Raw genomic sequence first — 13,728 nt, 5'->3', positions numbered from 1 at the left:
GCTTCTGGATTTGTATTCAGAAATGCCTCACTGGAAAATCAGCTATTTCCATGAGCTCCGACTCAACTTGCCGGGCAGACCCCAGTAGCCTGTCTCTGACACTGCCTGGGGAAGCATCCCTTTGTCTCAGGGAACGGGTCCCTGGGGAAACTGGAGGGCTTCATGGCTTTGCTGAAGCAAGGCAGTGGTTGCAAATAGAACTCAAGTTCTTCGGAGAATTCCCAGTGCACTCCGACTCGCCTTCCCTCCTGACCAGCAGCAGCCCTGCTCTTGGGAGCACAGAGTACTGCATTTCATGGAGTCACTACACCCAGCATCGAAGATTCCTAGCTAATCAGGGTGCTAGTTCACACACCACACCTTGATTTTCCAACTAGGCTGTGCTATGCACTAGGCTCAGCAAAGTCCTTAGGGGCTAAGCCACAAGACAGTTTTGCTGTTATTAAATGTGTGTGTGTGTGTGTGTGTGTGTGTGTGTGTGTGTATTTTAAATCCTCTTAAATATTAAGCATGTGCTTGGGAGAGAGGATGGTGTGTGTGGGTGTTTGCCTGGAAGAGGACAGACTTTCAGGCACTATGGAAAGATTATGGGGTAATCAGCTGGGCTGGGGCAGGCTGGACCAGTGGGCAACATCCAATGGTGAGATCTCATGAACAAATACAGTAGCTCCCCTAGACAGAAGAAAACTCATAGACATGGGGTACAAATGGGCCATGTATGCATGTCTGAAAATTCTGCATGTCCAGTGGACACACATGAATAGGCTAGGTAGGGGCAGGACAGATGTCCAGTCCTAGGAGCCCACCCCACCACCACCCAGGGTCACATCCAACTGGGCCTCTCAAAGGGGCAGGTGGCTGTCTGAAGCACATGACAGAGCACTGGCACTTGTGAGCTGGTAAGTCAGATTTCTGGAGTATTGTAAGAATTCCCAAGTTTAGTCTGATTTTCTGGGAGGGAAGAGGTCATTAATTATTTTAGAATTTAAATAAAGAGATAATTCTTTGTCTCAGCATTAAGGACAGAAAACTGTTTTAAACCATAGCATGGGGAATTTAAAATATCTGTGAAGATTTCTGGCCACTGGAGAGAGTCACCAAAAGGTATTGCCAGTTATAGAGCAGAAGGGGGTCCCACTGTGGAGTTGGGAGGAGGGGACTTAACCAAGTGTCCTTCAAGATCTCTTCCACAACTGGGACCTTATTGCCCTAACCTCCGTGGCTCTGCTGTAGCCACCTCTAATGCTCACAGCTCTCAGTCTTCCCTCCAAGTATTTATGCCCACTTTAACCCCTGTGCTCTGCTCATGCTGTGAATTTGTCAGAGGATAAGCTCCTTGAAGGCAGAGAGAGGTTGCCTGCTGCCCCAAGTGCCATACAGTGCCCAAGACAGTGCTCAGGTTTCTGCAGGCACACAGAGTTGGAATTCAGCACCCAACATCATGACATAACTCTGAGATGAAATGAACATCCCCTTCCCTTAAAGCAGGGCTAATGGAAATGCCTGCCTTGGACCTGAGGTGGCCAGAGCCTACCTGGCCATCCTGAAAGGGAGGTTGGCATCCACTATTCAGAAAATGTCAGGAAGTGGCCTGCCTTTGACAGGGAAGGAGCTGGTGGCATGGAGCCCCTGGATAGACACCCAAGATGCCTTGACATGACCTACGTGGCTACAGGAAATAGTACAATCCACCCCCCCCCCTTTTTTTTTACATAGTAAGATCAGAAATTCAATTTTAGAAAATCAAAGTGATTGTTAAAGATTATATGGGTGGCATGTTTAGTCTAGACTGTAATTGTCAATTTTGGGTGTCTCTCCATCACAATGGACAAGAAAGAAGAAGGCTGGTCTTCTTTCCCTGTGCTAGTCACATGAAATGCAACTGTCTTTCTGTCCCCAAAGTCTGCTTAAACTAAGGAAAAAGGAAGGGGCAATGTCTTCCATAGAACTGCTTCTAAATTCCTCATGGAGATCCATGTTTTCCTGTGGCCCACTCTCGGGCTCACTCTCCTACCCCTGCCCCTGGGATGAAAGGACTACTTCCTCTGGTCTATGCTGTCCACCTACACACATCCCGGCCTGAGTTTCCCCAGAAGCCTCAGGTCTAGTGGTGGCATCTGGTGTGTTTCAGGCTAGAATGTGTCACACAAAGATCAGGACACATGTGGGCACTGCTGGAGACCCAGGAGCTGAGTCACCACTCTTCATGGCTTCATCAGTTTCCTAAACTGTCTCAGAAGCCAACTGCCAGCCACAATGTAGAAAGGGTTAACAGCCCTTTCTTCCTCATTACTGCTTCAAGAGCGCCTTCTCTCCTTACAGTTTTCCAGCCCCAGGAGTAGAGTGCTTGATGTGAGGGAGAAAGCCCATGGAACCCACCCCTGCCCGTGTGGCCTACGCGCTGCAGCAGCCATGCCGATAGCTATGGCCGGGGTGGGTTCCATGGGTTTCCAGATCTCTAAAGCATCAGGTCTTTATATCTCTAGAAAGGGGCTGCAAATCTCCACTGAACAACAAAAGAAAAACTTTTAGCTGGTTCAGATTCACAGCACTGTTTTCTCTTTGAAAACAGTTCAACAATGTGTGTGAACATTGGGTAAAATCATAAAAGTAGTAAGGACGATGACTTCTGAGACTTCAGTATGTGAAACTCCTCATCAATAACAATTAGATCCCAGCCTCCAAACCCCAGCTGGCTTCCCCTGTGGGTAGCTTAGCAACCACATCTTACACAGCTGCAGGGAGCACAGTATCACCTTTCTCCACCGTAGCTTGCTCACAATAGTCAAGCCTTGGTTTAATTGCCACAGGAGGAAAAATAAGACTCATAGGACAGGGGGTACCCTAGAGTCATTGTTCTCAAGTACCCTTTTTGAAACATATCCTAAAATCCAAGTCAAAATTAATGTTTGTAATAACATTTTAACATGCTATTGCATAAAATGCTATTGTGCTTTGTGTAAACGTTCAAGTCAGTTTTGTGACTCTTGCCTCTTTTGCGCTATACGCTGTGACTTTCACCTGACAGTAATAGCCAACAAAGGGCCAAAAGTACTGCTTCAAAATAATGCTCTAAATGAGAAGTTCTCCACCTCCTCCTGCAGGGAGGGGCACCGCGGTCCAGGAAGGGTTGCTAGCACACGTTTCCAACACTGGTGCAAGGCTGACTGGAAGTGCCACTTTATTCTGTGACACCACATTTTGGGGGGACAGTTTACTCTGCTAAAGGGCATCTGTGGTGGAGTTGGGGGTCCCTTGTCCTGGATGTGGGAGTCTTGAGTCATTAAGCACATTTAATATAAAAGGCAGTCTCATGGTGTTTTGTTCTCATCACTAACACTTGAGAAAGAAGCAGTGGTCGTCTGGTTCTGCACTCAGCCCCTTCTCTTATAGTTGACCATTCTACACTGAGCCAGCTGAACCAATCCTTTTAGGGTCTCTCTTCAAAAGTCAAGCTATCAAACAGGAATATTAGTTTCATTTGTCAAACCTACATCTTCCATTTTCCTCCATATCTCCATTTACAGATGACATGTCTATAAATAATTACAGAGTATCGATACTTTATAGCTTTTGGACCTCTCCCCAGCCCTGAGTTGGGTACAGTCAGTATAAGCTGATTTGTACTTTTTGGTACTTTTGTGCCTGAGGCCTGAGACCAGGTGTGCCCAGATGGAGGAGAAGATGACACTGCTTGGTCACAAGGAGCTAGCAGGCTGTCTATAGCCTTTGCTGCCTCCTTTCCAGGGCTCATGTGCAGCAGAGCCCAGACAAGACCCTGATTCCAAGACCCAGAAGGGCATCTCCATTTGTAGGGCTGAATGCTGCAATTCTGGAAATATTTGAGTTCATCTAGCAAAGGATGTGGCAAGTTCTGACCTGAGGTTGGCTTTGGGATAGTCGACAGGAGGTAGCAGCCCAAGTGTCCATCAACAGATCAGTGGATAAAACAGCTATGGTACATTTACACAATGGAATACTACTTGGCCATAAAAAGGAAGAAAAATTTTGCCCTTTACAACAGCAGGGATGGATGGGGAGAACATTATGCTGAAATAAGCCAGTCAGAGAGAGACAATCACCATATGATCTCACTCATATATGGAATTTAATGAACAAACTGAACTAACAAGCAGAATACAGACACTCATAAATAGAGAGCAGGCAGACAGCTCTGCTGGGGGGAGTGCTGAGTGGGGTGGAGGAATTGAGAAAAAAAAGAGAGAGAAAAAACGAATGGACACGGACAATAGTATGGTGATTGCAGGTGAAGGTGGAAGAGGGTATGGGGGGATAAACGGTGATAGAAAAAGAAAAAAACAAAGAGAAGAACATGGGAAAAGGAGAGGGGTCAGGGTACCCAAGGGTTGTATGGGGGAAGGAGTGAGGGAGAGGGTACCTCCAGGGGCTGAACTATCCTACCTGCTCACCAGGCTTCCAAGTCCTGGCTAGCTGTCTGGATCAGAGAGCTGAAGTGCACATGAGCTAGTCCTAAGTAACAGGGGTTTTCACGCTTCCATTCAAACCAGAGCAATCTGGATGACAGGTCACATTAACTTTCAATATATTACCCAAAGGATGTGCAAGGAGACCCAGGTGGTTGCCTTCACTGCTGAGTTAAAATTTTTTAAATAAAAAATATTTTAAACAAAAACTTTCAAAGCCCCAGACCTTAAGATGACAACTAGTGCTACTTATTTTTTCCTTTAAAAAATGCATACAAAATACAGATAATGGTTATAAAATATAAGCTGAAAAGGTTATTTGCTGGAACACAGCGTCCACCACAGGAACTGCACCATGAGAGCTGAGTGCACTTAGTGACAGGAGGGGAAGGGAAGAAGGAGCACTGGCAATGAATGACGTGAGCAGGAGGACTGTGTCACTGAGATGCAAAAGAAAATTGACAGTAAGGTTTTAAAAATGATGCAGCTTCAGAAACAAGTTGTTAACCACATTCAAACTAAACACAATTTAATAAAAGGCCAAATTCATGCTTTTAATTTTTTTAAATGTAGGATTTAACGAAGAAAAATTTAATTCCCTCTCTCTCCACCCCCTTTTTAGTGTTAATAGAGAAAGATTAATTAACTCTTATTCTCAAGTCTTAGAAACCTATGCATCATTTTTATTTGCAACAGCACTAAATCATCTTTTACAAAACCATGGCAACCTGGCAAAGTTGCATCTCTGGGGCAGCTGAAAATATATTGCCCTTGGTTAACAACACCAAACAATTGGTTCAAGGAGTTGTCAGGTAGCTCTGTGTACCCCTTACGTACCTCTAGAAACAATCCCACCCTCTAGATCAAGGCCTCTACCTTCAGTGCCCACCATAGCCAGTGGGCTGCCTGCTAGAGCTTTTATGTTCCAAGACCCAGTTTTAACTTCTGGCTATTTACGTGGCCAGAGCTATATAACGACCAGGTTATCCCACATAAGCAGTTCCTTCCGAAGACTAACCCAGGTGTCCCGACACCCCCAAAGGAACCTCTCCCTCTTCTTTACCACCAGCTTCTCTTCTGCCTGCCAGTCTCCTCCCAGCAATCCTGCCATGGTCTTCCCGAGGCCACTCTGAAAGACCCCCACCCCCATTCTCTCCACCCACACCCACAGAACAGGAGTGGCCTCTGGGAATACCCAGGCCTTCCTGCCAGTGGAGGTGGCCTGCTCCCTTTTCCCAGGGCCTGAGAGCAGACAAAGGCCACATGTTTGCCTACCTTCTGGCCAAGGAAGAGGCTCTTGGTGGAGAGAACCGTGAAGCCGTCGGCGGGCGTGCCCTCGGTCGTGCTGTCAGCACTGGCTGCCTTGCTGACTTCTCCCTGCTTCTTCTTGCACAAAAGAAGAGTCAGTATGTAGCCTGCGCAGGCAGAGACTGCATGAATCTGGGTTTTTCTAACAAAAGGGCAGATCACAGGCCATGCTTATAATACTCAAAAGAAAATAGGAAACTAAACCACCAGCACATCTCAGCTTTTCTCAAAGTGGGGGCTGCAGGCTTATTTTGAAGTCCAAGAATTCAATGAAAAATGTTAAATTTTATTTTTAGCACTTTATAATCTAAAAAAAAATTTGGCTAGTCAAAGGCAAAGCTTAACTGTGATAATTTAGAACAAAACCATTTTCATAGGTTTAGACCAACTAACGATCTCTTAATTAAGGGTCTTCACTTTCTAGATGCTAGTACACTATTCAAGTTTGAGGAGTAAAAACAAATTGTTCTAGGTCATGAGTTCTAAAAGAGCCAAAAAGCAGACCAAGGACCCTAATCTTCCAATGCTCCCTAGCCCAGGAGGTAAGACTTTCCCCAATTCTCCTTCATTAAAACCAGCCTTGGAGAAGGATCCATATGGTAGCTTTGGGTGAACCCTGGAGATACCCCCCACCCCTCGTAGTGGGCGTGGATCTTGACATGTTCACCATCATTCAAAATGAAATATGTGTACCCTGGGGTTACCAAAGCCTTTCCAGGGGTGTGTTGCATGGAGAGGTTTTATCAGTTTCCAGATCCTCAACTTTCTTTTTTTTTTTTTTTTTAATCCTCACCCAAGGACATTCTTCCATCTTTTGTTCAGGTAGAGTGGGAGGGAGAGAGAGGAACAGAGAGAGAGAAACATCGACGTGAAAGGGACACATCGAGTGGCTGCCATCCTCACGACCAACCAGGGTCGGGGACAAACCGCAACTGAGGTACGTGCCCTTAGGGGAAACTGAACCCGGGTCTCTCGGGACCGCAGGCCAATGCTCCAACCACTGAGCCAAACTGACCAGGGTTAGATCCCCAACTTTCAAATGTACTGTTCCTAAAACTAAGCTGCCCAAAGAGAGAGCTATGCCTGTGGTCAAGGTTTCAAGTTGGGTCTCCTTGCACCACCAACCTTCTCCCAGTTCCCAGACTAACCAGTAGCATGGTACACCCCTGGAGAAGGAATGCATGTCATTATATATTTTGGTTAAGGACATAAAAATGAATATTTTGAGTCAGTTGGGGATTTTCTGCATTCAGATTATTGTAGAGTGAGGATACAGGGAACAATGGCAATTTTTGTTTAGACATTAAACCTTTTCCTTTCCCCTAATTATTATTAAAAAAAGTACATCACTCCGAGGGAGGGTCCAGTGGGAACAAATTAATAAAGTAGAATTTCTCTGCTTTAGTCACATCCAGTTCTCACAATCGTCAGATTGAGGCTCAATTCCACCCACTTACATGCCAACAGCAATAAAGGCTCAACTACTACAACTGGAGGGCATATGAAACCCACACAAGGGACACCTGGCTCAGGTGCCCCTGGGCCCCACAGGACAACTACTATATCAGGCCACTCTGCCAAGACTGGGAGGTGTAGCAGATCTACTTAACACAGAAACAAACAAAGGAAGCAGCCAATATGAGAAGACAAAGAAATATGTCAAATGAAAAAACAGGAAAAAAACTCCAGAAAAAGAGCTAAATAAAATGAAGGCAAGCAACCTACCAGATATAGAGTTCAAAACACTGGTTGTAAGGATGTTTAAAGAACTTAGGAGAAATATATACGAATTCAGTGAAAACTTACACAAAGAGATAGAAACCATAAAAAAAGAACCAGTTAGAAATGAGGAATACAATAACCAAAATGAAAACTCCATTAGATGATCTTGGCTGGTTTGGTTCAGCTGTTAAGAGCATTGGCCCTAACCCTTTGTTTCACAAGTTTGATTCCAGTCAAGGGCATGTACCTGGGTTGCAGGTTGGATCCCCAGTCCCAGTAGGGGTCATGCGGGAGGCAACCAATTGATGTGTGTCTTTCATATCGATGTTTTCTCTCTCTCCCCCCCGCCACCCCTCCCTCTCTACCTAAAAATCAATAAAAAAATATCCTTGGTTGAGTATTTAAAAAAATGAGGATAGTTTAAGGGACAACATCAAGCATACCAACATTTGCATCACAGGGGTACCTGAAGGAGAAGAGAGAGAACAAGAAATTGAAAAACCTATGTGAGAAGGAGGGGGTCAATGGGGGAAAAGGGGGACTTCTGTAATACTTTAAACAATAAAATAAAGAAAGAAATAAAAACCTATGTGAAAAAAATAATGACTGAAAACTTCCCTAACCTGGTGAAGAAAACAAACATACAAGTCCAGGAAGTGCAGAGTCCCAAACAAGGTGAACCCAAAGAGGCCCACACCAAGACATACCATGATTAAAATGCCAAAGGTTAAAGACACAGAGAGAATCTTAAAAGCGCAAGAGAAAAGCAGTTAGTGATATACAAGGGAGCTCCCATTAGACTGTTACCTGATTTCTTAACAGAAATTTTGCAGGCCAGAAGGGATTGGCACAAAATATACAAAGTCGTGAAAAGCAAGGACCTACAACCAAGATCACTCTATCCAACAAGGCTATCATTTAGAATTGAGAGAGTACAGAGTTTCCTAGACAAAACAAAACAAAACAAAACAAAACAAAACAAAACAAAACAAAACAAAACAAAACAACAACTAAGAGTCCATCACCACTAAATGAGTATTACAAGAAATGTTAAAAAGACTTCTTTAAAAAGATAAAAAATATGAATAACAAAATACAGGAAAGAAAAATCTTCGCAAGAGCAAACATAATAAAAACAGTGGATCAACCAACTATAAAGCTAGTACAAAGACTAAAAGGCAAAAATAGGAAGATCATGTGTAATTACAACAAAGTAAGAGATATACACACACACACAACGTAAAAAATAATGAAAAGAACATACACATGGAGGGGGTAAGTACAAATTGTGGTGCTTATAGATTGTGTTTAAACTTAAACAACCAACAACTTAAAATAGACTGCTATAAACATAGCTTTTTATATAGGAAGCACATGGTAACCACAAACCAAAAATCCACAAGAGATTAAAAAAAGAGAGGAAGACAGGAATCCACACACAACACTATAGAAAGTCATCAGCACACAACAGAAGAGAACAAAAGAATGAAAAGGGAACAGAGAACTTCAAAAACAATAAAATGACAATAACTACCTACTTATCAATTATTATTTAAATATACATGGGCTAAATGTTCTAATCAAAACACATACGTAGGGTAGCCAAATGGATAAAAAGACAAGACCCATGCATATGCTGCCTACAAGAGACCCACACAGAGTGAAAGGGATTAAAAAAGGTATTTCATGCAAATGAAAATGAAAAATCAAGGTGGGCTAGCAATACTTCTATCAGACAAAATTGACTTTAAAACAAGGGCTCTAACAAGAGACAAAGAAGGGCATTTCATAACGATAAAGGGATTAATCGAAAAAGAGGACGTAATTCTCATAAACATTTATGCACTCAACCTAGGAGCACTTATATATAAATAAAGCAAATATGGATGAACATAAAGGGAGAGATTGATAGTAACACAGTCTTAGTAGGGGGCGTTGGTACCCTATTGACATCAATGGACAGATCATCCAGACAGAAAATCAACAAGGAAACAGTAACCTTAAAAGACTCATTAGACCAGGTGGGCAATTGATATTTTTAGGATATTTCACTCAAAAGCAGCAATATATACAATATATATAGTTAAGTTTTCTTAACTATATATAGAACATTTTCCAAGATAGACCACGTGTTAGGCCACAAAACAAGCCTCAGTAAATTTAAGAAGACTGAAATCATATCAAGCATCTTCTCTGATCACAATGGTATGAAACTAGATATCAATTACAAGAAGAAAACAAAAGCACACAAACACATGGAGGTTAAATAACATGCTACTAAAAAATGAACAGGTTAACCACGAGATCAAGGAAGAAATCAAAAGATACCTTGATACAAATGAAAATGAAAACACAATGGCCCCAAAATTTATGGGCCACGGCCAATGCAGTTCTAAGAGGGAAAGGCCTACCTCAAGAATTAAGGAAAATCTCAAATAAATAATCTAATCTTACACCTAAAGGAACCAGAAAAAGTACAACAAACAAAGCAAAAAGTGAGTAGAAGGAAGGAAATAATAAAGATCAGAGTAGAAATAAATGAAATAGAGTCTTAAAAAATAATGGAAAAGATCACTGAAACTAAGAGCTGGTTCTTTAAAAAGATAAAATTGATAAACCTTTAGCCAAACTCATCAAGAAAAAGAAAGAAAGGGCCCAAATATATAAAACCAGAAATAAAAGAGGAGAAGTAACATCCAACACCACAGAAATATAAACGATGATAAGGTAATACCACAAATAATTATATGCTAAGAAACTAGACAACCTAAAAGAAAAGGATAAATTCCTAGAAACATACAATCTTCCAAGGCTGAAATAGGAAGAAACAGAAAATCTGAACAGACCAATAACTGCTAAAGAAACTGAATCAGTAATAAATAAACAAAACTCCCGACAAACAAAAGCCCTGGACTAGGTTGCTTCACAGGTGAATTTTACCAAACACTCAAAAAAGTATATGTATAATTCTCAAATTATTCAAAACATATTCAAGAGGGGGGAAGGGCCCTGGCCAGTTTGGCCCAGTGGTTAGAGCGTCAGCCTGCAGTCCAGAGAGACCCGGGTTTGGTTCCTGCTAAGGGCATGTACTTCGGTTGCAGTTTGTCCCTGGCCCTGGTTGGTCGTGTGGGTGGCAGCCATTCGATGTGTCCCTTTCACGTCGATCTCTCTCTCTCTCTCTCTCTTTCTCTCTCTCTCCATCTCACTCTATCTGAACAAAAAATGGAAAAAAAGTGTCCTCGGGTGAGGATAAAAAAAAAAAAGAGGGGGGAAGGTTCCCAAAGTCATTTTACAAGGCCAGTGTTACCCTGATACCAAAACTGGACAGACACATTCGAAAGAAACTGGATCATTTTTTTACACCACATACAAGAATAAACTCTAAATGGATGAAAGACTTAAATGTGAGACCCCAAACCATAAAACTTCTAGAAGAAACTGTAACCTATAAACTCTTTGACACTGTTCTTAGCAATATATTTTTTAACATGTCTCCTCAGGCAAGGGAAACAAAAGAAAAAATAAATAAATGGGACTACATAAAACTAAAGAGTTTTGTACAGTAAAGGAAAGCATCACAAAATGAAAGGACAACCTACTGAATGGTAGAAGATATTTGCCAATGATATAAGGAACTCATACAATTTAACACCAAAAAACCCCTAACAATCCAATTAAAAAATAGGCAGAGGATCTGAATAGCTATTTCTCCAAAGAGGAATGGCCAACAGACATGAAAAGATATTCAACATCACTAATCATCAAAGAAGTGCAAATTAAAACCACAATGAGATATCACCTCATACCTGTCAGAAACGCTATCACTGAAAATCCACAAACAACAGTGTTGGCGAGGAGAAAAGGGAGCCTTGTACATTGTAGGTTGGATTGTAAATTGGTGCAGCCACTGAAGAAAACAGTATAGAGGAACTTCAAAAAAAATTAAAACTAGAACTACTATATGACCCAGCAATTCCACTTCTGGGAAGAAATCCAAAACACTAATTCAAAAAGATATATGCTCCCTATGTTCACTGCAGCATTATTTACAATAGCCAAGATATGGAAGCAACCCAAGTGTCTATCAACAGATGACTGGATAAAGAAGATGTGTTACATATATACAAAGAAATATTGCTCAACCATAAAAAAAAAAAAAAGAAATCTTGGACATTTGCAACAACATGAATGAACATAAAGGGTATTATGCTAAGTGAAACAAGTCAGACACAAAAAGAAAAATACCATATAATTTCACTTATACGTAGAATCTAAAAAACAGAATAAAGAAATAAATGAGCCCTGGCCGGTTTGGTTCAGTGTTGGAGTGTTGGCCCTCGGACTAGAGGGTTCCGGGTTTGGTTCCCGCTAAGGGCATGTACCTCGGTTGCAGTATGTCCCCAGCCCTGGTTGGGGTTGTGTGGGTGGCAACCATTCAATGTGTCCCTTTCAGGTCAATGTTTCTCTTTCTCTCTCTCTTTCCCTCCCACTCTATCTGAACAAAAAAATGGAAAAATGTCCTCGGGTGAGGATAAAAAAAAAAAAGAAAAATGAAACAAACAAACTCATAGATACAGAGAACAATTTGATGGTTGTCCGTTGGGAGCAGGGGTAAAGGGATGGGTGAAAATGCTGAAGGTGCTAAGAAGCACAAATAGTCAGTTATAAAAACAAGTCATAGGGATGTAAAGTATAGCATAGGGAATATAGTCAGTAATATTTTAATAATGATGTATGGTGTTAGATGGCTACCAAACTTCTCTGGATCATCATTTCATAAGTTATATAAACGTCTAATCACTACACTGTACACCTGAAACTAATATAATATTGTATGTCAACTGTAATTGAAAATTCTTTTTAAAAGGAAGTAGGGGGTGCGCTGGCCCATGGTTAGAGCATTGGCTCAAGCACAGATGGGTCATGGGTTTGATTCATAGTCAAGGGAACATACCTGTTCAATTTCAGGTTCAATTGCCAGCCCTGGTCGGGGTGCATGTGGGAGGCAACCAGTTAATGTCTCTCTCTCACATCGATGCTTCTCTCTCTAACCCTCCCTCCCTCTCTTCCAATCTCTCTTAAAAAATATCAGTGGAAAAAATATCCTAGGGTGAGGAGTAAAAAAAGAAAGTAGGAGGTGAATAATATTACAGATGGCCATGCCTTCCTGCAGGATGAATCTGAACTCAGGGCTGTACCCTATCAATTTGCCCATTTAGAATTAAAATTAATTAACACGTTAACATTTTTACTTATATTGAAAAATAGGTCTAATTTTGCTGAATTCTTTAACAATGAGGACACTTTGGCATGTAGGTCATATGGTTAACCTGGGACATTTTCCATAAATTAAATGAGCTAAGTCAGAAGCTCCAAAGTTTTCATATAAACGATTGGGCAAAAAGTATTTTATCAAGAAATATAGTACCGTAGTAGCAAAGATATATTAAAGTTATTACTAGGTTGGTTTTCCTAATACTTTGAGTGTATCACATTTGACATGTGAAAGAGAAATAGGTATAATCAACAATTACATGGTTAAGTCTTGGTAAAACTTTTCTGATATACTTCCCAGGAAATAAGAAAGGGAAAGGCTGAATGACAAATCCTTTTGCAAGTCAGATGTTTCTAATTCTATGCTTTCAACAAAACTGAAGAAAGACCAAATTGAGTTAACAGCTGATAGATCATTAAAGAACAGATTGATGGAGTTTAGTTAACCGTAATGTACCAATGCTGGTTTCTTAGCTGTGACAGGGTTATGTAAGATGTTAACAAGGAAACTGGGTGAGGGACATTCAGAAACTCTCTATACTGTCTTTGTAACTTTTCTGTAATTTAAAACGATTCTAAAATAAAACGTTTATTAAAACAAATTGATGACAGATTACTATGTGATTGTTGGCATGTAACTCAGAGAGTTCAGAGGATTGAGTGGTGTTGCTATTACAAAATCTTTTCCATTCCTATTAAATTATTTTTGTGAATAAGATTTTCCAGGCACTTATACCTATAAATATAAAAATATAGGATGCTGAACCCTGTCTCATGTTAGCAATAAGTAACATTCATCTTATAATACTTGAGTTAATTGAAAAACTGTCTCCATCTATCCTATACAGTTCCAAGAAAATTTTACTTTTTCCTTAAGTTATTAAAATTTGTAATGTATCTGTCAGTTTGATCGATTGTGTATTATTAATGTGATAATTATCCAAGCCTATAAAATCCATAACCTTCAATGTTTCTATGA

The 13,728-nt window shown here is 41.1% G+C and overlaps 1 protein-coding gene across 10 annotated transcripts in view; it reads right to left on the bottom strand.

Annotated features, from left to right (window-relative positions):
- The window catches only part of LOC118616024 (core histone macro-H2A.1), an 81,184-nt gene that overhangs the window by 19,685 nt on the left and 47,771 nt on the right, over nt 1-13,728 (bottom strand). For 6 of the 10 annotated variants that reach the window (XR_004956518.1, XM_036241356.1, XM_036241355.1 and 3 more), the window contains exon 5: nt 5,721-5,831. The exons of 2 other annotated variants lie outside the window; for them this stretch is intronic. Coding sequence is in view for 7 of the 8 variants with exons in the window: in XM_036241356.1 (XP_036097249.1) it covers nt 5,721-5,831 (111 nt within the window). In the remaining variant the exon portion in view is untranslated. The remainder of the gene's footprint in view (nt 1-5,720; nt 5,832-13,728) is intronic. 2 more of the 10 variants (XM_036241358.1, XM_036241360.1) reach the window with 1 other exon arrangement.

The sequence above is a fragment of the Molossus molossus genome, unplaced genomic scaffold (genome assembly GCF_014108415.1).
Source record: "Molossus molossus isolate mMolMol1 unplaced genomic scaffold, mMolMol1.p scaffold_m16_p_4, whole genome shotgun sequence".
NCBI lineage: Eukaryota > Metazoa > Chordata > Mammalia > Chiroptera > Molossidae > Molossus > Molossus molossus.
This window is presented reverse-complemented; position numbering and strand designations above follow the sequence as displayed.